The following is a 24,268-nucleotide window of genomic DNA, read 5'->3' as shown; positions in this document are numbered from 1 at the left end:
TAATAAATAATTTTGGAATTTCTAGAAGGTATAATATAAAGCCTACTGTATTACGTCTTGTTTCCCACATAAAACTGTAAACTACTTCAGTTGTAATGAATTGTCTCATGTATTAGTGACTGATGACATGGGTTTGGATTGGGGAATCAATTTATTGAATATTCACTAGTCATAACTACAAGTAACTATAACACTTAAGATTACTGTAATTATAGCACACAAAATAAAGTCTTCCATATCTGCTTGCAGTAGTCATTGCAGGGTAACAGATCTCAACAGTGGCTATTCCTGTACAATATTTTCACTATCCATTTCCTGGCAACAGATCTATAACACAGGAACTATAAAAGTCTCACTAAATCACACACTCCCAGTATCACTGCACTACAGCATACATAAAGTCTGTACTGATTCTTTGCCTGGCTTTGCTTTGATCAGATCTGTTACAGTATATTTACATTGCTAATAAATAAACAAAAAAAGTGACTGATAAAAATTATGGCCCTTTTGTGGGTGATTAATGGATTAGCATTAGTGTGTGGTTCTTGGTTGCATGAGTCATAAGTATTACACACACTAGAGAAAGAGTTAAGTGTTCCTACAGGAGTTAACAACATAAATTAATGTATCAAATTTGAGCAGGAGGAACATTAGTAAGTACCTCTACTGCAAATTATTTTGCTGGCGCTTAACCACTGGAAACTGTAGTCTTAACGCATGCTTCCACCCGCAATTAGATATATCCTACCTTTTCAGCACACTATGTGAACACTGTAGCCACAAATGTTGAATGGCTATAGCCATTCTATAACTGCACAGGGCAGAGTAGTTTCCCAGTAGCCCAGAGATGGGAAGATGTGCTGGTGAATTATGGGGCTGAAACATGGACACCTAGGGCAGTAGATCAGAAACATCTGGAAAGTTTTGAAATGTGGTGTTGGAGAAGAATGGAGAAGATCAGTTGGACCGATTATGTGAGAAATGAAGAAGTGTTAATTAGAGTCAGTGAGCAGAGGAAGGCTAATTGGATTGGTCATGTTTTACGCAGAAACTGCCTTCTAAAAGAAGTTATTGAAGGAAAGATAGAGGGGCGGATAGAAGTGACAAGAAGACGTAAGAAGATGCTGGATGACCTTGGGGACAGAAGAGGATACTATCATTTGAAGGAGAAAGCTCTAGATCGCATTAAGTGGAGGAATTGTTTTGGAAGAGACTGTGGACCTGTCGTCTGACAGATTACTGATGATGATGATATGTAACGGAACAGAATGACTCCGTCATTGGGACACATGGCCTGTGGTGATGACATTTCTATGTGGGTTGTTCCATAACTCATAGAACTAACTACAGGTCACACATCCTGGATGTGTGGTGATCCACAACATCCACAAATGAGTAGTTCTGTAAATTTATACAAGGCAGAGTCACTATTCATATCTCTGTTTACTGATCACATATCAGAAAGCTGTTCCATCTTTTTAATCCTGTAGCCTAATAAGAGATAAAATACCTGGGTTTGAAACAGAAAAAAGTGTTGTTCTCCATTGTACTGTGCCCTGTCATGTATTCTGGAGAGAAGGGGGAGAGGGAGAGAACTATCCATTCAGAATATTATTTCACAATATTTATTTAACACATGCACTGAAGTTCCCCTCTTTATTGTTTATCATTTCCAAAAGTTAGAGAAAATTCAATTCTGAAACATTCTCATGTTACCACTGTATCTCATTAGAGGATTAAAGAAGCCATCATCTTAACATGGTCAGAGCAATTCTTGGTTCCTTAAAAATGATGCTAATGGTGTCTCACTATATTCCATTGGTAGCCTTTTTGGTACTACCTGTGACTAAAATGATGATAAGCTGTGGTGAATCACATAACTCTTGAAGCTTTATCGCTTCAACACATCAATGAATGTCTCTCGTGGAAGCTTAATGTTGGCCACCAACTTCATTTTTTTCTTGCCCTCTGCCTGTCTATTTAGCAGTTTCATTCTCCTTGTCACATCTCCCCCATACTGAAGAAAGAAGAATAAACATATCAATAACAATATGACAAAGGCTCTGTGCTGCTAATTGGTCTGTGGGTTATTTAACAATACTGTACTGTTCTGTGGGAAGAACAGAGATCAGGGACATCTAAAGATTGAGTACTGAAGAGGGAATACTTAGACTAACAGGAAAACACATAAAATTACATAAATAAGACTGTCACAACTTTGTATCTTTTATTGGCATTGTTTTGGTTTGTGGATAATTTAACAACAGTTTCTGATGCTGTGACAATCACAGAAATTAAAGCACTGAAGAGATTAAGTAAGGGGAAAATGCAGAAAAACACGAGGAGCTTCATCTAATATTATTGTGGTGATTAAATCAAGAAGCATAATGTAATTAGGGCTAATAGCTCACATGGAGGAAAAGAGTATGTATTGTAACATTTTGATTGGAAGACCTATGCACAGATGGGTGGAACAAACTGAAATATATCTCAGAAAATATGTTGTAAGAATGTGAAGTTATTTTAGCTATTTTAGGATGGGGTTCAGTTGTAGGCTTTTATGATCAATACCCATGCACACATTTCTCCTAATTTAAATTTTTTACTCACATTTTAATACAAAACTGTCTTGCCATATGCACAGGGTAATCTGTTATCTCCCACGTTTATTGATATATGATTATGAGGAAGAGGGGAAGGTTACATTTTTCAGGATCTTCTGCAGGAGACTAGCAAGTAGTGGTCACCTGCTTGATGCTGATTATGTAAAAGACAAGGTACACCAGCGCTTTGTAAATTTCTTCTGTAGGTGTGTTAGAAGTGAGGTGCCTTATGATGGCCTTATAGTTTTCTGTGATTTCGGGAAGGAGGTGTAGTTTTCTGGAAAGGAAAAAAGATTTGATTGCTGAGAAGTCTGCCATTTCTTTTATCAGGACTTCAGTTCCATTCTTGGTGTTTCAGAACTCAAATGTGTCCTTGATGATGCCTTTCTGCAACTGTATGAGGTTTGTTGCAGAAGTTAGGATGATGGGAGGTGGCCTACCAGCTTGGTTTGTTGGCTCCTGTTCTCTCTTGTTGGATTTTTTGCTTTCCTCCAGCTCCAGCTCTGTCCTCAGGGGTGCAAAGAAGTCTCTTATTAGTAATTCAAGATGTGGCTGTAAATGTGGATCAGGTACACTACTGCTTATGACTGCCGTTTTCTTTAGGATGGTGGCTTGTTTATATGAGGAATTTTGCTTATGTCTCCTCTGCTTGTGAAATTCCTCAGTTGGTTTGGAAAGAATTGTGGATGGCAGCATACAAGTGCAGCATGCCTGTAAAGAGTGCCTTGCCATAAGGGTGCTTACATAGCACCGTCTTCTCGGCCTTAGCTCTTTCACACCTCGCAATTTCCATTTACGTGGGGTGATTTGTGGAAAAGCTGCCCTATTGTAAGTAGGGCAGTTTGGACTAGCCCTATTTCTTCCCTGGAGTCTGGGTGGGCTGCTATTTGGGTGTCATGTTGCTTCTCAAATGATACCAGAATTTCAGCCTAAGCTCAATCCATGACAGGGGCAGGGTTTACCTTCTTTGCCACTGTGTCCAGACTACTTGGGGCTGGCCCCAACTTCCTCTTCAACAGTTACTGGGGCGGGGGCTCTTTCCAGGGGCAAACCAATTGGATTGTGAATCTGACTGCTCCAACATATGTTTTCATGGTGTGATGCTGAAGTACAGGGATTACTTTACCTTACCCCAGTTGAAGACCTCTAGTTTAATAGCATCTCTTCATTATATTTCTCCGTTATTTTACAGAATGGTTGTGAAATGTTAGTAATACCGAAGGGCTGTAAAAACTGAAACCTTTCAATGAAGACTGTGTGTTTTATGTTACTAAACCTGACAACAGGAAGCAGTTCTATCACGGTAGTTTGGTGACATTTGTTTACACAAAACTGGCAGAGCAGGAACAAGGAGGGGTTTTGCACAGTGTGACAGATTAGTGTAGGTTGCAGAAGATTTGTAGGGCTGCAGTAAGGCTAGCCTTTACACAGTGCACAACTGAAACATTCAAACACCTAAAGAGATTGAGACTGCCACTATGTAAATAATAACTTCTCTAATATTTAAGCTATTAGTGCATCTAAAAGTGCTGCAGTTAATCTGAAAATTGGATAATCTGTTTACAGGGAATAATAGTCTTCTGTATAAGGAAAAATATTGTCTACTCTTTACAGAGTATATGTGGTAAATGAACATAGAGGTCAGTGAGGTATGCAAAATCTGAAATATGTATGTGCTCCATTGAAGTACAACTTTCCACATTTGTTGGAATAATAGTTTATGGCATGTGTAGATACTGTAGCTAATTTATGGCAACACAAGTAGATTCTGACTCAGCACTCACCAGTTTTGCTGTCACATCCTTACGATATGCCTTCAGTGTTTCTCTTGCGACAATTTTTCCTCCAACTACGCCTTGAATAGCAATCTGGAAGCAGCCATATAACATTTCAGATTTCTATTTCTATCACTGTAAATTCCTTGTAACCTCCATATAGTGGTCTTTAAGTTGGTGTTGTATGACTTTGGTCATTGGTTTTCTCTCCTTTCGACATGTCCATTCCATCACATTTTACTTGCTCTTGTGTGCGGTGGTTTCTTTTAGGATTGTTGCTATATATATCATTCTGTGTCTAATTCTGCTCAACCAAATGAAACATCTCCAGGAATTAGTTTCAGCTGATTTCAACATATCTCTTTCATGCATATTCAGTGCCCAGGATTCTACCATGTAAGTTCATATTCTAAAACATTATAAAACCCCCAAGTTACCTTATTTTATTTGTCTGTATTTTCAGCCCATTGTGTAAAATCCCACATGACATACCCTTTACCTAGCAGACTGGTACAGTAACACTGCAGACTTTTCTGGTGTGAATCTTAGCTGGACTACAGATAGTGCTGTAGCTGTCCTTATCCACAAAATAGACCATGCTTCCTCCTAAATCTTTGCCTGTAAATCACTCATGATCATCAGATCACTGTTGCATGATTCTCTGCAGTTGGAATAGTGTTAATAAATAACATAAGAATAAAATATGTAGGTGCTTACCCTTACCAAATTCATCAGAAACTGCAAGAGGCACTTGGGATTGCCAGTCATCTAAAATGCTTTTGTATATTTTAAAACATGTGCCCTCAGTTCTGAGCTTTGAAAGATGGTTAACTAAATTATAACAAAAGAACTGTGCTGCGACCCAGGCAGTCACTGGCTTCTTACCTTGGAGACCTGGGCTTAACCCCAGGGCTGTCCAAGTGAGACCTGTGATGTACAGTGTACTACTGGGACAAGTTTTTTCTGAGAACTTTGGTACTCCCTTGTGACCATTCCAGTCATGTACTACAACATTCATCTTTTATCATTACCCCCTATCATCAGAGACTGACACAATAGACACACTTTTAAGGTTACAGTACAAAGTGACTTAGTCTACACACCGTTCCTGTCATGTTTAGAGTGGAACAAAGAACATTTTTGCATGCAGTTTGGTTCTCACTAGCTTCAGTATGGCCTTCAGAATGAGCAAGTTAAGTGCACTGGTTACCATAAATTAAAAATGCAGCTAAACGTACAATATGTTCTTCCTTTTTATGTGTAAATAATAAGAAGTCATAAAGAACATAGCCGCACCTCAACTAGTTGTCGTGGAATAATATCCTTAAGTTTGAGGCATATCCTGCGTCCCACAGCAGACGCCTTGGAGGCATGAACCACCATGCTCAGTTCTTCAACCACGATCCCATTGAGCAAGATGTTGAGCTGCAACAGCAGAGTGACATTTTACATTGGTTGAAGGCTAGGTTTGCAGTACAAGGTAACGTCAAGTTTTAGAGAGGAGACGTAGTGGTGTGAGGGCAAGAGATCAAGTTCAGACCACTCGGTTTCCCTCACAAAGGTAAAACTTTGTGAATGTGAGGAATACAGAGACCCCATTGTGGCCGACAGCCTTCATCAAGTTGTAGGCCCACCTCTAAAATGGAATCCTTAACCACTGCCAAAATAAGCAAGACAGGCAGTAATGAAGAAGGCAAATGAGACTTAATTGGATACACTGGCCGTAACAGTTTCAAAATGTACATGAAGAAAGACTGCATAATAGTGTTCCATAAAGGAAATGTAAACATGCCCCGATGTCATGAATTTGTTTATTGTTTATGTAACAATGCTCTCAGTAGATCAGATTACATAGCCTCAAAGGGCAGGATTAGTGAATAGTAAAATGGAAAGAATGAGAAATGAAGTTAATAATAGTAAAGAAAAAGTTACAAAGTAAGCTGCTATCCTGGTATTTGTCTGGAAGGCCTGAGGAAGATCATGAAAATCCTGTCAGGAGAGTCAGTCTGTAGGCTGACATTTGAACCTAGCACCTCTGGAATATGAAGCAGCAGTACTGTTCGCTTGCCTGTGATGCTTGAGCTGTCATGCAGGTGTATAAATGTCTAGTACATGACACTAGATGGAGGTACAGCTTCTCACTTTCTAGCATTCTACAATAGATGGAGGTTAGTGGTCACACTGCTTTACCTCTAGAGAAGGAGTATGAAGCTGGGAGGCCCCCAGAGCTGGTACAGAAAAAGATCCCTTCCTTTGCTTGATGATCCAGGCCATAGCCAAACACCTGCTGGACTGGGATATATTGCAGGTGCTTGGATATGCCCTTCATTTCGGTTTCCTCATTACAAAATGTACAATTGAATTTGGAATCTTTCCAATATTTCCTAATGGTAGAAATTCTTTGTCTCTGATTTTTAAATGATTCATAAGAGAACTCACCTTTACAAGTTTTGAAGGAACAAAACCATATTCCTCATAGTCAAAACTGGCATAACCTGAAGAAATAGACTTTAGATGGTCATGGAAATCCACAATGATCTCATTCAGTGGCAACAAAAACTGCGTCATTACATGACGATTATCAATGTTGATGGAGCTTTGCTGAGTACCTCGCCGCTCCATGCAGAGGGACAAGACAGGACCCAGGTATGTGTCTGTAATGGGAAACATGCTGTCATACATTCACGCAAGTCCAATTTTATTCTGCAACTGGAAATTGAATATCAAAGGAGCGTTATTGCTAGGTTGACACCTTTGCCATACAATTATATTGTCATGGTTTATGGCATGTGACTAATAACAGGGTTCTGGATTGGATTATTGGATTTACTGACCTTATACATTTACACAGCTGTGAATTACAGGTGATTACAGCGATATCGCTGATCTACTCACTTTATAAAGAAAGCTGTCTTCTGGGATGTGGTGCCATGTAGAAATTGTGTTAACTGACATTTTGGAGAAATGTATCACCTCCATCTTCAGGGTAGATGACAAGAAGAAATCCGCGAGCAAACCAGCAGAGCAAGTGCAACAGACTGAATCCAGTTGAGAAAACACAGCTGTATAATAGAAGGAGAGGAGGAGTGTGGCTACATAGGGAAATAGTAGAGAGGGGGAGGGGAAGGGTCTGGTGGAATAGCCAGAAGGTAGTGGGTCAGAGCTGGTATAGAGTATGTGTTAGGGGGAGAGAAGGGAAGGTTAAATGGAGGGCATTAACCCTGTAGCTTGGGGGCTACGATGGACCTGAGTGGCCTACAGGTTCTTCCGTATTTCGTAGGTTACTTGAGGGAGCAGAGGAGAGTCTCCCATGACTTGCTGAGACAAAACCCCACTTCTCTGTCCATATTGTTGGGATGGAGTTCAATCTCAATGGCCTCTCTAATGATGCGGTCCTTATAATGGGTCTTGGTAGCGAGGATGGAGGTATTCTGAAGCTGAATGCAGTGTCGCAAATCGATGCTATGTTCAGCTACAGCTGACTTGTCTGGATGTTCGAGACGGATGTGCCACTGATGCTCCTTCAACCTCGTGTCCACAGAATGGCCTGTCTGTCCAATATAGACCTTGCCGCACTCGCATGGGATACTGTATACACCCGGTGTCCTTAGTCCCAGGCTATCTTTGACTATCTTTTACCCTGAAGATGGAGGTGATACGTTCCTCCAAAACGTCGGTTAACACAATTTCTACATGGCGCCACATCCCAGAAGATGGCCTTCTTCATAGTCACCACCATGGAAATCTCAAATCCTACTCACTTTATAGTTCACCGTTCCACATGCACTAGGATTCGCAGTCTTGACTAGTCATATCTTGGCAACAGGTTTATCACATAGTCCTACTGTAACTTCAAATCACTAGGAAGTCTTCTCGATTCTGACTGGGTGATGACCTCTGTTCTCACCTCCAACTGAACTCGAATCTCTTCACACACTGCACCGCTCTATTCTGCATTCTGGACTATCCTCACTTTGTAATATAGCCTCAGGGTTCACCCCACAAAAAATACCGCCTGCATCACCATTTCTATTGTTGGGTGATGTCTGTTGGGGTTCCCACGTGATTGCTACCCAGCCAGTCCATTGGCATGCTGGCTGTCGCCTAGCAACGGGCACCCTATTGTTGTCACATGCTTAAGCAGAAAGGTGATTACTGTGTTGCCCAGGATTGGTGTAGGCGTCAGAATATATACAATTTGAAGAAATGTAACTATAGTGTCAAACTAAACTTCACATGTATGATTGCAATGGTACATCAGTTACTGGCAAGAAATTGACAGTGTATAGTTGCTATATTCATGCTTTGAATCCAAAAACATAAGATACCTGTCATGAAGAAAACAAAGAAAAGAATTGGTGTGAAGAAACTGCACATACTTTCTCATACATGACTGAACCTGTCTTACCTTGGAAATGAAACTGGTTATTGCTCAGTAGACGATTGTTAGTTGCTGTTTAATAAACAACAGTGAAATCTGGCCAACTGATAAAGCTGGCTCTACAGAGTTTACATACCATATTCGGGCCCCCAGTGTATGTACTGTTATTTCCCGAAGATACCACCTATGCAGTTTCATTTAGGGAGATAATCTTAATAAATTGCGGGCATTTAATCAAAATTGTCTGAGCTGTTTTGCAGAAAATCGCCGTATTATGTTTTGCTGTCCATCTGAAGGGCCCCTGTCTTTGGAGTTAGAATGTTCATATTCACTGGGCACTGATCTGCGATTGACAGACTCTCAGACACCGAGTATGAATAAAAACTGTTCAACAATTCAAGCACTAGCAAGAATCACATACATGTGGCATTCTAAAAATATTTTTTTTTTCTGATTTAGGGTGTTCCAAATGTGCAAAACCATACAAATCTACGAACTTTTTCACCATCACTATACTTTCTCCTACTATGTATATGAGAAAGTAACAAAGAAACAGATTTTGTTCTTGATGGTCAGCTAGCGGAATGCCTAGTAAGAAAAGAAGGCTCTGACACTCAGTAGTATAGCCATTGTTTGGCAAACATACAAGTATGTAGATGTGCAGAAAAAATGTGCACTTGGAGTGAAGATTAGTTTTTTGGCACAGGCTTTTCCTGTGTTCCTATGCCACATCCCATGTCTAGTCTTCTGCTGATAATGACTGTTCCTTTGCAGTTACACTGTTTTCAAGATGCTAGTCTTTAGTAATATTGTAAGTCTGTTCGTAGTGTTTGAAGATGGTGTATAAATAATTCTGTAATACATGATAAAAATAAAAAAGTTTCATATGGAGCAAACCAATTGAGTTCAATTTCAAAATTCTGCTTACAGTTCTCTTGCTTATTGGAGGGATATGGGGGGAATCTACAGGGCACTAAGAAAGCAAACACAGTACTCTGGTTCCAGACTAGGTTTTCATTTTTGTTTCTTATACAAAAGCTGAGATTTAATGTGAGTGCACATGTCTACTTGACCTTTTGATTCATAAGGTTCCTTATCATTTTCTGGGCTTTAACATGTAAAGTCTTTCACAGTTTTACAGTAAGGAACTTCATAATTGGTACTCCTCACCTAATAACCATTATGGTGATAAACTCAAGGAGGATGAGGCAGATGGGATATGTAAAATTCATGAGAGAAGAAAACTTTAGGTGAAAAATTTTAAGGGAAGGTAATTACTTGGGAGACCTATGTAGTATATGTGGGGAGAGGTAGGGTAACATTAAAATGGCTCTAAACCTCCAAAATGCTTCCATCGTCATAGGTCAACCATGAAAGCATGTGTCCTTCAGTGTGCATGACTTTCAAACCATGAGACTGAATGAGAAAAGAAGTCACCCTGTGGAGGTAGTGGCTGGTATGGATATGTCATGCTTGAAGCGTTAAGAAATAAGGTGTGAGAATATGGACTCGTTTCATTTAGCTCAGAATAGGGTCCAGGCTCGTGTGAACATGGTAATGAATTCTTACAATTCATACACGATGAGCAACTATTAGCTTTTCAAGAAGAACTATGTTCCAGGGGGTTAATTAGTTATAATTTCATTGGCCATACTCAAATTCAGGTAGTTGGAGACCAGCTTCACAGTTAGGCAATGGGCAAGGATTTTCTCCATGATCTTAAAAATTCCCATGTTAATTATCATTCTACCAATATTCCATAACCATCTGTCATCAAGGGCTAGTGTAGTAGGACCATTTGAGGCTTCAGTACCAAGGGACTTACCTCACCCCACTAGAACTAGCAAAAAAAAATTGTTTTGATATCAATGAAATAACAAAATGTTGCTGGAAACACACAATCAGATAATTTCCTAAAACCAAAGACATTAAAGCATAATAAAGTAAAGTTGCATCAATGAATAACCACCATACCCAAGAGGCATATACTAGTAGCTGGAATAGAGATGGTTCTCACCACTATGCTCTGTCTGATGTTAAGAACAGTCTATTTCTCTTGCAGCAGTAGTGTTGCCTCTGATAGTGGAATAGCACTTCTAAGCACTTGTCCACAATGTATACTTTACAAAGGAAGGATAGCCACACCCTAGCAACATATTTTATATCACCATGATAACAGAAAAACTAAAATTGTATTTCAGTCCACGTTATTACAAAGCTATCCCAGTCCATAAAACCAAGCTAATATAAGATGCTATATGCATCCTAGCCATAGCAAAGTCAGAGAATTTACACGTACGAAGGGGGACCCAAAAATAACCGGAAACGACCTGTTGCGCGCGCATGCTTTGTAGTTACGAGTTGTGCTGCTAGGTGGTGTTAGCTGGGGGTCTCCCGCGACTGTTAGTGAGCTGGCGTCAGTCTGAGTTAAGTGGTTTGTCTGTGGTGCTCTGTTGTGTGCATTCCTGTTTCAACCCTTTGGCGATTAGTGAGATGGCCGACCAGAAGGAACAAAGAGTGTGCGTGAAATTTTGCTTTCTGTTAGGGAAAACTGCACTTCACTCTTCAAGTTGCGGCAAACATTCACGCGGTTTTCTCTTTGGTCATCTCCGAGCAAGCGAGGAACAAATTTTGCAGACACCCGTCTCATGTGCAAACCTTCGGTTAAAATTCGCTGGACCGTGCTCCATGAGATGTTCGTTTCCTCAGAAAGTTGGTCAATGGTCTTTCGACGATCTTCATCAATTTCACGCACACTCTTTGTTCCTTCTGGTCGGCCATCTCACTAATCGCCAAAGGGTTGAAACAGGAACGCACACAACAGAGCACCACAGACAAACCACTTAACTCAGACTGACGCCAGCTCACTAACAGTCGCGGGAGACCCCCAGCTAACACCACCTAGCAGCACAACTCGTAACTACAAAGCATGCACGCGCAACAGGTCCTTTCCGGTTATTTTTGGGTCCCCCCTTGTATATGCATGTGCTATTCAGCCCATTTTCATTTATACATAAAAGTATATGTATACTGATTCAAGGTCAAGGGTTGTGTGTATGCAATGCTGGAGTCACATGAACACCAACCTGGAGTGATGATTGTTCCCATCACCATAGGTTCCAGGAATTCAGTAACAATACATGGGTCAGGAAAATGTGCTGGATTTGTAATGGTAATCTCTGATCCACCATACTGCTTCACATTTTTCTCTCCAAATATCCTAGCTGCAAAAGAGATGGTTGTTAAGTAGAAAAGGTGAAATATATTGCATATAGATATTAAAATAGACTTACAGCATTTAAGGTGAACTGGACTTTACTGAACTGACTCAGGTTAGGGTCCAATAGCAGCCTTTTGTCTTCAAAACCAGAAGAATTTCAATATGTACCAACGGTTAAGATTAAGCACAATAGATCACTGTAGGTCATGGTGCGAGGGCCGAGAAGGCCCACCCCTTATACATTCATTTGACTGTTAAGATTACTTGGATAAAATGGTAAGAGTTTTATGATATCTGAGCTTTCCACATACACACACAGTGATCAGTACTAAAAGTACTGGAAGAAGGTTCTTACAATGTGCAGCAACTTACTGCCACATCTACAAGGCAGAAGGGACAGGTGCTGGTGAAATGGGAGCAAATGTGTTCTGGGCTAAATGAGGATTATGGGAAAAAATGAAACAAGGATCAACAAATGCATCCTTGAGATTCATATTATGCAGTTGCATGTTGTTTATACTTTTAATTCCACACACTTACTGCTAATGGGTAAAGTTATTGTCTTAGTGATCTGTCAAAGTCAGTGACCTTTGTGCAAGTACTGTATAAGATGTTTTAATGTGCATTTTATGGACACCTATACATTTAAGACTCTTTCTTTGTTAGAATTTCTGAAAAATATAACCCATCCCCATACAGTACTTAGGACGTAACATTGAATTACACAGCATTATTCCCACCCAGTGCTTGAGGTGGAATGAAAATAGAACCGGGATGCCATCCCGCCGCATCCCGCCCCACCTCAAGCCCTGGGTATTGTACATTGCATTTACTGCAAAAGAAGTAACGAGATGCTTTTAAGCCATTTAGAAAAGAACCGGGATGCCATCCCACCACATCCCACCCCACCTCAAGCCCTGTTCCCACCTCATATGTTTGCATAACTGCCATGCCAGGATTGTTAATGATAAAATTAAAGTATCAAGGAAGGGAGGTATCCAGTGGCATAATGTCTATACCAAGACTCACCAACATCAGTCAGATAATATTTGCAATATAGACCTCTGTGTGATATCACTGCTATCAACTATGTATAAAATTTTATCCAATATCCTTCTCTCAAGGTTAGGTCCGTATATGGATGAAACTATTGGGGATCATCAGTGTGGGTTTCAGTGTAACAGATCAACTACTGATCAGATCTTTTGCATTCATCAGATACTGCAGAAAAAATGGGAGTACAATGAGACAGTAGAAGGTAAAGGTAAAGCTGTCCCTGTGCTTAACTAACTAAGCACTATGCCATGAAGGTGTATGGGGGAGTGGATGTATAGATCCCCATTTTCTTGACTTTGGTACTAGGTGGAGGTGAGTGGTGAGCTCACACCCCAGCCACTTTAACCCCGGGGAAAGAGACCTCAATACCCATTTGATAGGAGATTGGGTGGACCCCAGAGGTGGGCTGGATGACGTGGAGGAGAGAAAATTCTTGATCCTCCCGGGACTAGAACTCTGACCCCTCAGTTGTCTAGCCTGTAGCTAGTCACAATAAAGACTACGCTATCCTGGCTCATCACATTTGGACAGTACATCAGCTGTTCATAGACTTCAGGAAAGCCTATGATTCAGTAAGGGGGGAAGTACTGTACAGTATTCTCATAGATTTTGGGGTACCCATGAAACTAGTTAGGCTGATTAAATGTGTTTAAACAAAACGTGTAGTAAAGTCTGTATAGATATAAATTTGTCTTATAATTTTCTTATCCAGAATGGTCTAAAACGAGATGTTTATTGCCACTACTCCTCAACTTTGCTTTAGAGTATGCTATTAGGAAGGTCCAAGAAAACCAGATGGGACTGAAATTAAATAGAACACATCAGCTGCTAGTCTATGCTGATAATGTGAATTTGCTGGGTGATAATATAGATACCATAAAGAAAAACACAGAAACGTTAATTAACTGCCGCTAGTAAGTAGGTTGATCTAGGAGTAAACACAGAGAAAACTAAGTATATTTTGGCATCTCATCAACAGAATGCAGAACAAAGTCATGACATAAAGATAGCTAACACATCCTTTGAAAGTGTGGCACAGTTCAAATATTTGGAATGACAGTAATAAATCAAAACTTGATTCAAGAGGAAATTTAAGAGGAGACTGAATTCGGGTAATGCTTGCTTCTGTCTTGTCTGCTGTCAAAGAACCTACAAATTATAATATGCAAAACTAATTTTGCCTGTGGGTCTGTATGGGTAGGAAACTTGTTCTCTGACATTAAGGGAGAAACACAGACTGAGGGTGTCTGAGAACAGGGTGGTGAAGAGAAGACTTTGACAGAAGAGATGAAGTGATAGGGGGGTTGGAGAAAACTGCATAATGATGAGCTTCATAACTTGTACTCTTTGCCAAATATAATTAGAATGATCAAGTCAAGGATGATGAGATGGGCAGCATGTAGCACGAATGGGGGAGAAGAGGAATGCATATAGGATACTGGTGGGAATGCCAGAAGGAAAGGGACCAGCAGGAAGAACAAGGCATAGGTGGGTGGACAATATTAAAATGGATCTTAGAGAGACAGGATGGGGTGGTATGGACTGTATTGATCAGTCTCAGGACAGGGACCGCTGGAGGGCTCTTGTGAACATTATAATGAATCTTCAGGTTCCATAAAATGTTGGGAAGTTAGTTATAGACCTATATGAGGCACAGATACATGAAGCTTACCATTAAAGGTTCCTTAGTAACACCACTAACCTTTGTACGTGACACTTGGTGCTGTGAAGATAGTCTGTGCATCATACTCCTGCTCAAGACGCTGGTTGAACACCTCCAGATGCAGCAAACCAAGGAAACCTAACCTCCAGCCCTGCCCTAGTGCTGGACTGAACACACAATCATGAAAATGATGTTAAGAGTCTAATTTCCCAAAAGTTACACAAAATAACAAAACTATCCAGAGTTCAATCAGAGGACAGGTATGTATGTTTTAAGAAAGATAGACTGCCGTGCTTCAAGGCATGATCTATTACTGAATAACTTGTGTAGTTCTAGGTCTCTAGTTTCTTTTATACTGTAACACTGTGATCAGTCTACCACATTGTCCAAACTTATGGTATGTAAAAAAATTATGTCATCATTTTTAATAATCCAATTCTAGTCCTACTATACTTTAGTACATTTAATGCTCTTACTGTCACGACTATTGCTACAGGACACGCAGGAATGCAAGCTATTTCAGAGACAATATGTGCTGGGGACAAGTCATATTGCATGGCAACTTTAATGTAGACCACCTACACCAAATTTGAGTCAAATCCATGTAGTTTTTATGTTCAAAGATAAAACATGCAAATAAATGGATGGTATGGTGAAGTTAAAGATATTTCTGGGCTTTAATTAATTAAGCACCATGCCATGAAAATGTGTGGGGGAGTGGAAGTATATAGCTCCACCATTCTTAACCACAGTACTAGATAGAGGTGAGCAATCAGTTCCATGCCCCTGTCACTTTACCTCAGGGGAAAGAGCCCCTGGTACCCATTGTATACGAGGCTGGGTGGGCCCTAGAGCCAGACGGGACATGATGGAGAAAAAAATCTCTTGTCCCTATCAGGAATCGAACCTTAGCTGTCCAGCCCATAGCCTAGTCACTATACCAACTAAGCTATTCCAGCTCTGTAATAAATGGATGGCTGTATTGTATGTTCATTTAATTCACTTGTAAAGAATGCACAATCATACTATATTTAATAACGGGAAATTATGTATTTATGCAGCTTTGAGTAGCCAGTGTGTAATGTCTAATGCTCTTCTCTAAGTGGCACACTGCATGTCTTTAGAACCCTACTGAAACAGCCAAAAAGGTGCATCTAGATGGAAAAGGTCAACAAGTCAGGCTCATGTTTGGACTTTCAGTGTATCCATGAGTCAGGTCTGTTATTTGTACACATGTGATTAATATGTTCTTAAGCTAACACTTCCCAATACTGAATATAACCAAGATCAGAAAGTACCAGCTCCTGATGTATACAGTTACAAGACTTAAAACAAGTTTGCTTTTATCCATTCTTACCTGGAATCAGTAGTGACTGTCACTGCTGAATCATTGAGCATAAGTTTCTCAATGGCACTTCGTAGGGCAATGTGTTGTGATTGGTCCATGGGGTAAACACCAGCAAATACCATTGGGTTTGGAGGTTTAAAGCCTGGCAACATGCTCACAGACTGGTTTCTGTGGTGCAAAGTGTCTCCTATATGTGCTTCTTTAGTGGAGCGCATGTTGCATGTCAAGTATCCCACCTGTCCTGCCATCCTACCACCATGTACACATTCACTTTATAATTACATTTACATTACATTGCATTCCACAGACCAAAAGTTAGTCAAATGACTGTAGGATGTGGAACATGTCACATAAATACTAAGAATATCTAAAAACAGGAATAAAAACAGTGGTATTCAGAGATATATCCACTCACATATATCACAGTGTCAACTTGTGCTATTTATACAACCTTTAAATCTCATATTGTCAACTTCTTCTATTTACACAACCCTCACATAGATGAGTCACTATTCAAACAGGTATTCATCAACAGAGTAGGACAAGTGTGTGATTAAGTATTGTTTTAGTGCTATTTTAAACTGTGCTGTTTCCTTCATATGACTTCTGATATCCAATGGCAGTTTATTGAAGATTTTGAATATGCGCATTTCTAAAAGCATGACAGGTTAGCAGTTTGTTTATGAAGACAGTGTTTGTGCGTTGTGTTAAGACTATGTACATATGCATCAGTCTGAGAAAGTTCAATGTTATTTGTGATGAAGTTTATCAATGAATACATATTGGAATGTGTATAGCTAGGCAATGGTGCGATAAACACCTTGCTTCAGCGCACTCAACAATAATATGAATGTTTATAGCTCGTTGCTAGGCAAAAGTCAGCATGCCAATGGACTGGTGAGGTAGCTATCATGTGACTCATTTTCTCTGTGGTCTTCCTTATGCAACAATAGGACTGTGTTTTCTGTGTGTGTTTGGTGTGGAGGCTATATACTGCCAGTTACAGATATAACAGTTTTGAGTTTGTAAGTAACAGAGTTCTGAGTTCTCGGTGGAAGACAGCCACGGGAAGTCTGTAGAAGACTTCATAGTGATTTGAAGTTTTAGTTTCTGTGTTGAGATCTGTTGCTAGGAGACGACTAGTGGAAACAAAATCCTAGTGTGTGTGCAATGGCAAACTGTAAATTTTGTAAATCAGTGATAACATTGTATTTAAATGTGATTAAGAGAGATTGTAACCAAGGTGCTAATAAATCCAATCATCCGAACTAGAACCCATCATTTTCATCATGCGTGCCACCCTACACACAACAGTATATTCACATGGGAAAGTTATGATCTGTAGTCCCTTAAATAGGTCTCTACAAGAGTTACGGGATTTGATATCCATCATGATTCTCATAATTTTCTTTTACAATATAAATACCTTTCTGCTGTTGGATGAATTTCCCCCTCCCCCCAATTTATTCCATACTTCATTAGAGAGTGAAAGTACGCAAAGTAGATTGATTTAATAGTGTCAATGTTGCTGATGTGCAACATAAATCTAACTGCATAACATGCTTCACATAACTTTGGAACCAGCTGATCTGTATGGGTTTTCCAGTTTAGGTGATTATCAGTTTGTAGACCGAGGAATTCAGTATTTACTCCCTCTTCTATATATTCGTCATTATACCCAATGTTTAATGGATATTGTGGTGAATTTTTTGTTATAAATTTTATTACATTTGTTTTATCTAGGTTCAGGGGTAGCTTGTTTGCAGTGAACCATTTACTCATTTGAGAAAGAACTTTGTTTGATAGGGTGCAGAAATCACCTAAATTTTTGCTAGAAATTATAACATGTCATCAGAAGATATGGTGATTGATGGCATGTTCAAAGTAGGAGGTAGGTCATTTATATAAATTAAGAAAAGCATAGGCCCTAAAATTGATCCCTGGGGAACTTTATGTTTTATTGCTCCCCAGCTTGAGAAGGTAATTTGAGTTAAGTTTAATTGTTTTATTTCAATCTTTTGTTTTCTATTTGTTAGGTAGGATCTGAACCAATTTGCTGTTACCCCTCGAATGCCATAAAACTGTAATTTAGACAATAATATTTCGTGATTTACACTGTCAAAAGCTTTTGCCAAATCACAGAATATTCCACCAACATGCATTTTTTATTAATAGATTTTAATATACTGTTAGTTAATTTGCAAGTCCATTTGCAATGGACATTCCTTTCCTGAAGTCAAAATGTTCTGGGACTAATATGCTATTAGTCTGACAATAACAGCTTAAACTATTGTGCATAACTTTCTCAAGTATTTTAGAGAATGTAGTTAACAGTGAGATTGGCCTGTAGTTTGACATATTAGTTTTGTCCCCCTTTCAGTATAGTGGTCTTACTACTGAAATCTTAAGACAAACAGGGAAGATCCCTGTGAATAGTGAGTGATTATAGATGTGAGTTAATACAACATAAAACATGTTTATACTGTTTTGGTTTTGACTGCAGAGAAAGCATACTTACAGTAAACTCCAGCTGAGTACAACACCAAAAAATGTAATGTAAAATAAATTAAAGTAACCAATCATGGAATTCACATTTTCTGGAGACACAGAAAGTATGTCCAAATACCAGAGGGAAAAGGAAAGGTCTGTTAGTAAACTGTGTAACTGTATTGTATTGTGTTTTGTATGTGACTTATAACAAAGTACTTGTATAATACATAATACTTACAATTTATCTGTTGGCTCTTCATGGGGTCGCAACAATCCAGTACTTTTAATTTCATAATTCTTGCCTGAATATGCTGCCACAATCTCATCTCCTACTTTCACTGTACCATCTGTAACATAGACTAATATCACAGCCCCTCGATAGCGATCATACCAGCTGTCAAAAAGAAGGGCACGGAATGGAGCATCACGATTAACAGGGGGAGGTGGCAGTCTGTTTATTATGGCTTGCAGTAAATCTTCAACTCCTGTACCAAACTTNATGGACCAATATCTGGTCTAAGTGCATGGGGAAACCCACCCTCTCCAAAAACAACAACAACAACAACAACAACAACAACAACAACAACAACTGAAATCTTATTGCAGAGAAGGAAGACTGTAATCAGAAGCTTCTAGAGCACATTTCCATTTAATATCCTTCATTTTTCTTGAGCTTCTCTCAACTTTCTTACACATTCCTCTCCTTTGTTCCAACTTTCATTAACACAAATAGAACAGATGGAAAGTAAGCATAACAGTGGAAATTATGATGAGTGAAATACAAATGAAAAAAATGTTAGAGGGTACAGATAAGATAGACCATGGTAATTTCAATACACAAAGGGATTAGAATTGTTGATTATCATATATAATGTAACTTGTAAGAAAAGGTTAAAGTCTAAAATGTCCATCTGAAGTAACACTTGGAAAGAACAGGACTGCAAACCAATAATTCTGTGAGTCTCTATCAGTGGTTAAATTGTAGAAACTTACTGGCTTCACTTTCCCAATTTCATTTCATTTCATTTCATTTATTTCGTGTCCATGGATCATTATACATGATATGAGACATGAAATTGACATTTCAGTTCAGATGGTCAGTTGATTTCAGTGGCTATAATGTTGGTTAGTGGCTGTTGCAAAATGACAGGATGAAACATGTCAAAGGCAAAGTCAAAGTTACTTTACAACTGGTGGTTTACTGTCAATCAGTTCGTCTTGGCGCCAAGCCCCTTAAGGCTCATGACCAGGCATTTTTTTTTCAACTGAATCTTTGCAGTCATAGTCCTTATGCAACATCCTCTCTGTCAATAGCTAATGATAAATAGGGACTTACACTAAGGTAAGAACAGAAATTATACACACAGTGAAACCTGATATCACGAAAACTTGACATCACTTAAAACCAGTACTCTCTGAATGATAAAGTTTCTATGCATATTTTGTTTTGTTGCATCCTGTTGCATGAAATCATTAGTAGTTTATTTTCCTTGCCTACATAATTACATGTGCATATCTTTACAACATGCTGACTGGTTTTATTATGTGAGTTGTCTGATTCAGGATATGTAACTCTAAACAAAATCCAAATTTAGTAACACGTCAGAGGAAGTGAAATTATGAGAAACTGCAAGGCAGTTCCTTCCTCCTCAAAGAGCAATTTCTCACAGTTCCAGTTTATATACAGGGCAGTTTCTTCCTCCTGATATGAAAGAGCAGTTTCTCACAATTCAGTTTTACCATCCCTACTGGTCTGGACAGGGATCTGCCTGCTCTTCTCTGCCCTTCCAAGTGCTCTAAGTGCCCATCACCCATGTCACCCTCCCTGATTTTTCTTTTAAATGAAAGGGTAGTTTCTTAGAATTCTGTTTCAATTTTCCTCCCCCTCCCATAGCTCTGAATGAGCATTATGCAAGTGACCTGGCCTCCATAATTTGGCTGCACGCTCACTCCAATCACTCTTAACCTGAATATTGACATTCCTCCAAATCTTAGTAGTATGCATCCTGTTGTGTGTCTTAAACAAGGTACATAAAATGTATACAAAAGCATGCAGTCTACACAACAATACTCTGTATTTAAAACAAAGTAGACACTATCGTATCAACATTTGTTTTTACTGATGGTACATGTTTCAACCCTTATACTAGGTCATCATCAGGCATACCTTGATACCAGACTCAGTTGCTGCATTGCATCTAACAATTTACATCTAATTTTTCAATACGGATCCTTATTGTGCACTTATGAATTCTTAAATGCATAAATTGAGTCTTTTGGTTAAAATTTTAAGTACTCGGATAATAAAAATAAAAAATCAGAGACTAAAGATTAAAACATAAAAATTAAAATTGTACTGAAATGGAAATGAAGTATTCTGTGATAAATCTCTTTAAAACTTTATGATTGCTACGCGATGACGTGATTTACTGTTGGTAGAAGCGACTATAGTGTGGGGTGCCTGCATACCAGGATCTTCTCACATAAGTCAGGTCGTGTGGTCTTGACCTACTATTGTCTTGTGGAGCTTATGATTGTTATTCTGTATGTCACCCAACAGGTTGTTTATTTGGAGTGATCTGTAACAGTTTTTTAATTATTATAAGGAGAAGCTTTTGAGTTTGTTGTTATTAAACTCATTATTAGGTTATTAAGTATATTAGATTATTTTATGATAATATGTATATGGGCTGCTCCTTGTGTTAATGTTGTCACTATGTTGTAGCAATTTGGTCTAGACTACTTGTCTGGGGGGTATCTGTATATGTGGGCATGTTTGTATAGAGTCGAGTGGTATGAGGTAGGGGGGGGAGGATACTGTGTTGAAGAGATGGGGTTATTTGGTGTGTGTTTTTACTAGAATGTTGAATATGGAGTTATGTATTTCTGTATATGTAAATGTAACTGAACGATGCATTTACATACATGGCCCAATTAAAGTCAACAGTGATTTGAGAATTATGAATTGTATGCCTTGTATGAGGAGATGGATATTATAACCTTTACAGAAGTGGGTAGACTAAAGTGGGCTTGTTATGTTTGAATAGACCAGCAACAACTTTCTAAAACACTTTATGTCAAATGAGAAGGCATAAGAAAAAGGGGAAGGCCTAAACTGAGATGGAGTGGACAGTGATGTTTAAAACTTGGGGGGGGAATGGAAAAACCTAGCCAGGAATAGATAAATTTGGCAGAATCTTCTAAGGAATGTTATGGCCCAAACAGGGTTTTTTCCACTGATGATTAGCAGACTACAATTAAGAATTTAATCGGAACCTTTATGTAGTGTTCCATGTACTCGTATATGTAAACAGACAGATAAAGATGCACTCAACAATATTAATAAGTAGGATGTTGAGCAAGTCAGAGAGCATGTGTGTGGTGTGTGTCGGTTGGGTAAATTGCTGCTGGACCTTGCCAACAGACACTTTTGGTTCTGGTCCAGTATGACTCGTGACCATATTTTTCTGTGTGTGTGTGTGTATAAATATACATAATGTTTATATACGTGGTGTGTTCAAAAAGTATCGAGCCTTCTTTTTTCCCGCGTAAACTAATGAAGCGTGGGAGGCTCCCTTCGATGGAGATGTGGAGGGGACATTCATGTGCAGTCGTGAATTTTTTCCTGCCCACAGAAAGCGTCAGTTGCTGGGAGTTGGCCTATAAGTGAGGACGTGTAGTGAGTGCTCGCTGGATTCCAGTAAGGTATAAAATGACGGAACAACATGACCAGCGATATTGTATCAAATTTTGCCAAAAGCTTGGTGATACCCAAGTGGAAACCATTTGCAAGATTCAACAGGCTTTCGGGGACATTGCCATGAGCAACTCATGGATAAAGGGGTGGTACAACCGCTTCAAAGATGGCCGCACATCAGTGGACAGCGAACCGCGTTCAGGCAGACCCTCAACAAGCCGAAATGAGAATGTCATTGAGCAAGTGTGGACTTTGGTCATGGAGGACCGTCGTATCACAGTCCGAGAACTTGCGAACGAGATAGGGGTAAGCATTGGATGTCTACTGTAAAAGGGTGAACAGTACTGGTATCCCTGATGCAATGATAAAAGGTGTGAACGATGCATGGGTTCAGAAGCCTACATTAAGGATACCTCTCCATGTACAACTTTACAGCTACTGCACCGTTACCATGGGCTTCAACAAGAATTAAGTTCATATCAGCATATTCTTGGAATATGTATTTGTCGATTTTAAGGACAGACTAACAAAGCAACTACAATACTGAAAGAACAGTACTGGGTGTATGTACAGGTCACTGGAAATTAATGGCTGATGTCACATGGCTAGTGTATGTGGTCAACTCACTATCACTATAAACATGACAACTGTAAGCAACGTTGTTAAATTGGGAAGGTGGTAGTGATAAAAGACAAATAGTCATTCACATCATACACTCTAACTTCAATTTCCTTCAGAAGTGTCCCTAGCCTATATTACTCTTATAACCAAAGTTTTAATTATACTGTTGCCGGAATATATTTGAATGGTTCTAGTTCACTACCAAAACATTTTCAGAGCCATGTTTATATAAACTATTTTTATTGTTTTGGGCCATACTAGTCACCCTCCAATTTTCTGTACTTATTTCTGGAACACACTCCATATTATTATATTATTCTACATGGTGTATTGTTAACCTTCCCCAAAACTATCGTATGTACAGCTCTTGTGGAATATGTGAACTTGTATATGTGCTTAGACAATAATTTATTATACTGTAGAATATTGACTTCTGTAATTTATTTTGTTTTAGTCCCAGCATTGTCAGGTATATAGTATTCAAGATATTTACTAAATTTGCTGTTTCACATCCTGAACATTAGAATCCATGGATCTGTCGGTCTATTCACAGACAAAAGTTGTATTTACCTTCAATATATTCTTTTCACTGATGTCAAACAATGTCCTTAACTGGCATGACACTTCTTCAGGGTCAGCGTTTTTCAAATCAATTTTGTTAAGAACAGGAATGATAACGAGTTCCTTGCTAAATGCTATATAAAAATTGGCCACTGTTTGTGCTTGAACTCCCTGATTAGCATCTACTAACAATATAACTCCCTGGCATGCTGCCAAAGAATGGGACACCTCACTTGAAAAATCAACATGTCCTGGTGTATCAATAAGATTCAATAAATATTCGCGATTATTTGCAGTGTAGTTTAAAGAGGCGGTCTGTGCTTTAACTGTAATCCCACGATCACGTTCAACCTGTAATCTATCTAAAACTTGACTTGTCCCACCGTTTTTCTCAATAGCACCAGTCATCTCCAAAAGCCGATCTGCCAATGTACTCTTTCCATGATCCACATGTGCAACAATACTAAAATTTCTAATATTTTCAACTGGTATAACTTCATATTCGCGTTTCTTCTTTGCGTCGTTCCTTATTGTTTCTGAACTACAATAATTTTCACATTGAACTCCGCAACAAACTTGAAGAAGAATCTTGTCACGAGAACGATTTTTGATAATCACAGAAATAATCCTCTTTGACACGGAAAACATTTGCGATCTGATTTTATGATCTGTTACAATTCCTGAACATAAGTTGAGGATTTATTGAACAGAACAGGCATTCATCTGCATACGCAACGCCGATCTGACAACCATGTTGTTTATACCTGGTTGCCGTGGTTACGAACGTAATGAAACAGGTGACAATACACATATACACGTCCGCACATAACGTAAATGCGATAAACAGTACTTA

The 24,268-nt window shown here is 39.0% G+C and overlaps 1 protein-coding gene across 1 annotated transcript; it reads right to left on the bottom strand.

Annotated features, from left to right (window-relative positions):
* Positions 1-1,609: 1,609 nt before the first annotated feature.
* On the bottom strand, positions 1,610-24,245 carry LOC111868632 (translation factor GUF1 homolog, mitochondrial). Its single transcript, XM_023859467.2, has 10 exons — positions 23,422-24,245; positions 22,435-22,440; positions 18,775-19,034; positions 16,056-16,295; positions 14,738-14,865; positions 11,846-11,983; positions 6,818-7,032; positions 5,675-5,803; positions 4,388-4,471; positions 1,610-2,017 (listed from the first exon to the last, which is right to left on the bottom strand). The coding sequence occupies exons 1-10, from the start codon at positions 24,061-24,063 to the stop codon at positions 1,892-1,894; spliced, it is 1,968 nt and encodes a 655-aa protein (XP_023715235.1). The 5' UTR covers positions 24,064-24,245; the 3' UTR covers positions 1,610-1,891.
* Between the last annotated feature and the right edge of the window lie 23 nt (positions 24,246-24,268).

Source organism: Cryptotermes secundus, unplaced genomic scaffold, assembly GCF_002891405.2.
Source record: "Cryptotermes secundus unplaced genomic scaffold, Csec_1.0 scaffold696, whole genome shotgun sequence".
In the NCBI taxonomy this organism is placed as follows: domain Eukaryota; kingdom Metazoa; phylum Arthropoda; class Insecta; order Blattodea; family Kalotermitidae; genus Cryptotermes; species Cryptotermes secundus.
The sequence above is the reverse complement of the archived record's forward strand: the minus strand, read 5'-3'. Positions and strand labels throughout refer to the sequence as shown.

Coding starts and splice junctions, on each gene's coding strand:
- LOC111868632 (XM_023859467.2), bottom strand. CDS start 24,063: ATGTTTTCCGTGTCAAAGAGGATTATTTCTGTGATTATCAAAAATCGT. Junction 4,472..5,674: donor TTCCACGACAACTAGTTGAG/GTGCGGCTATGT, acceptor GGCTGCTTCCAG/ATTGCTATTCAAGGCGTAGT. Junction 2,018..4,387: donor AGGATGTGACAGCAAAACTG/GTGAGTGCTGAG, acceptor TTCTTTCTTCAG/TATGGGGGAGATGTGACAAG.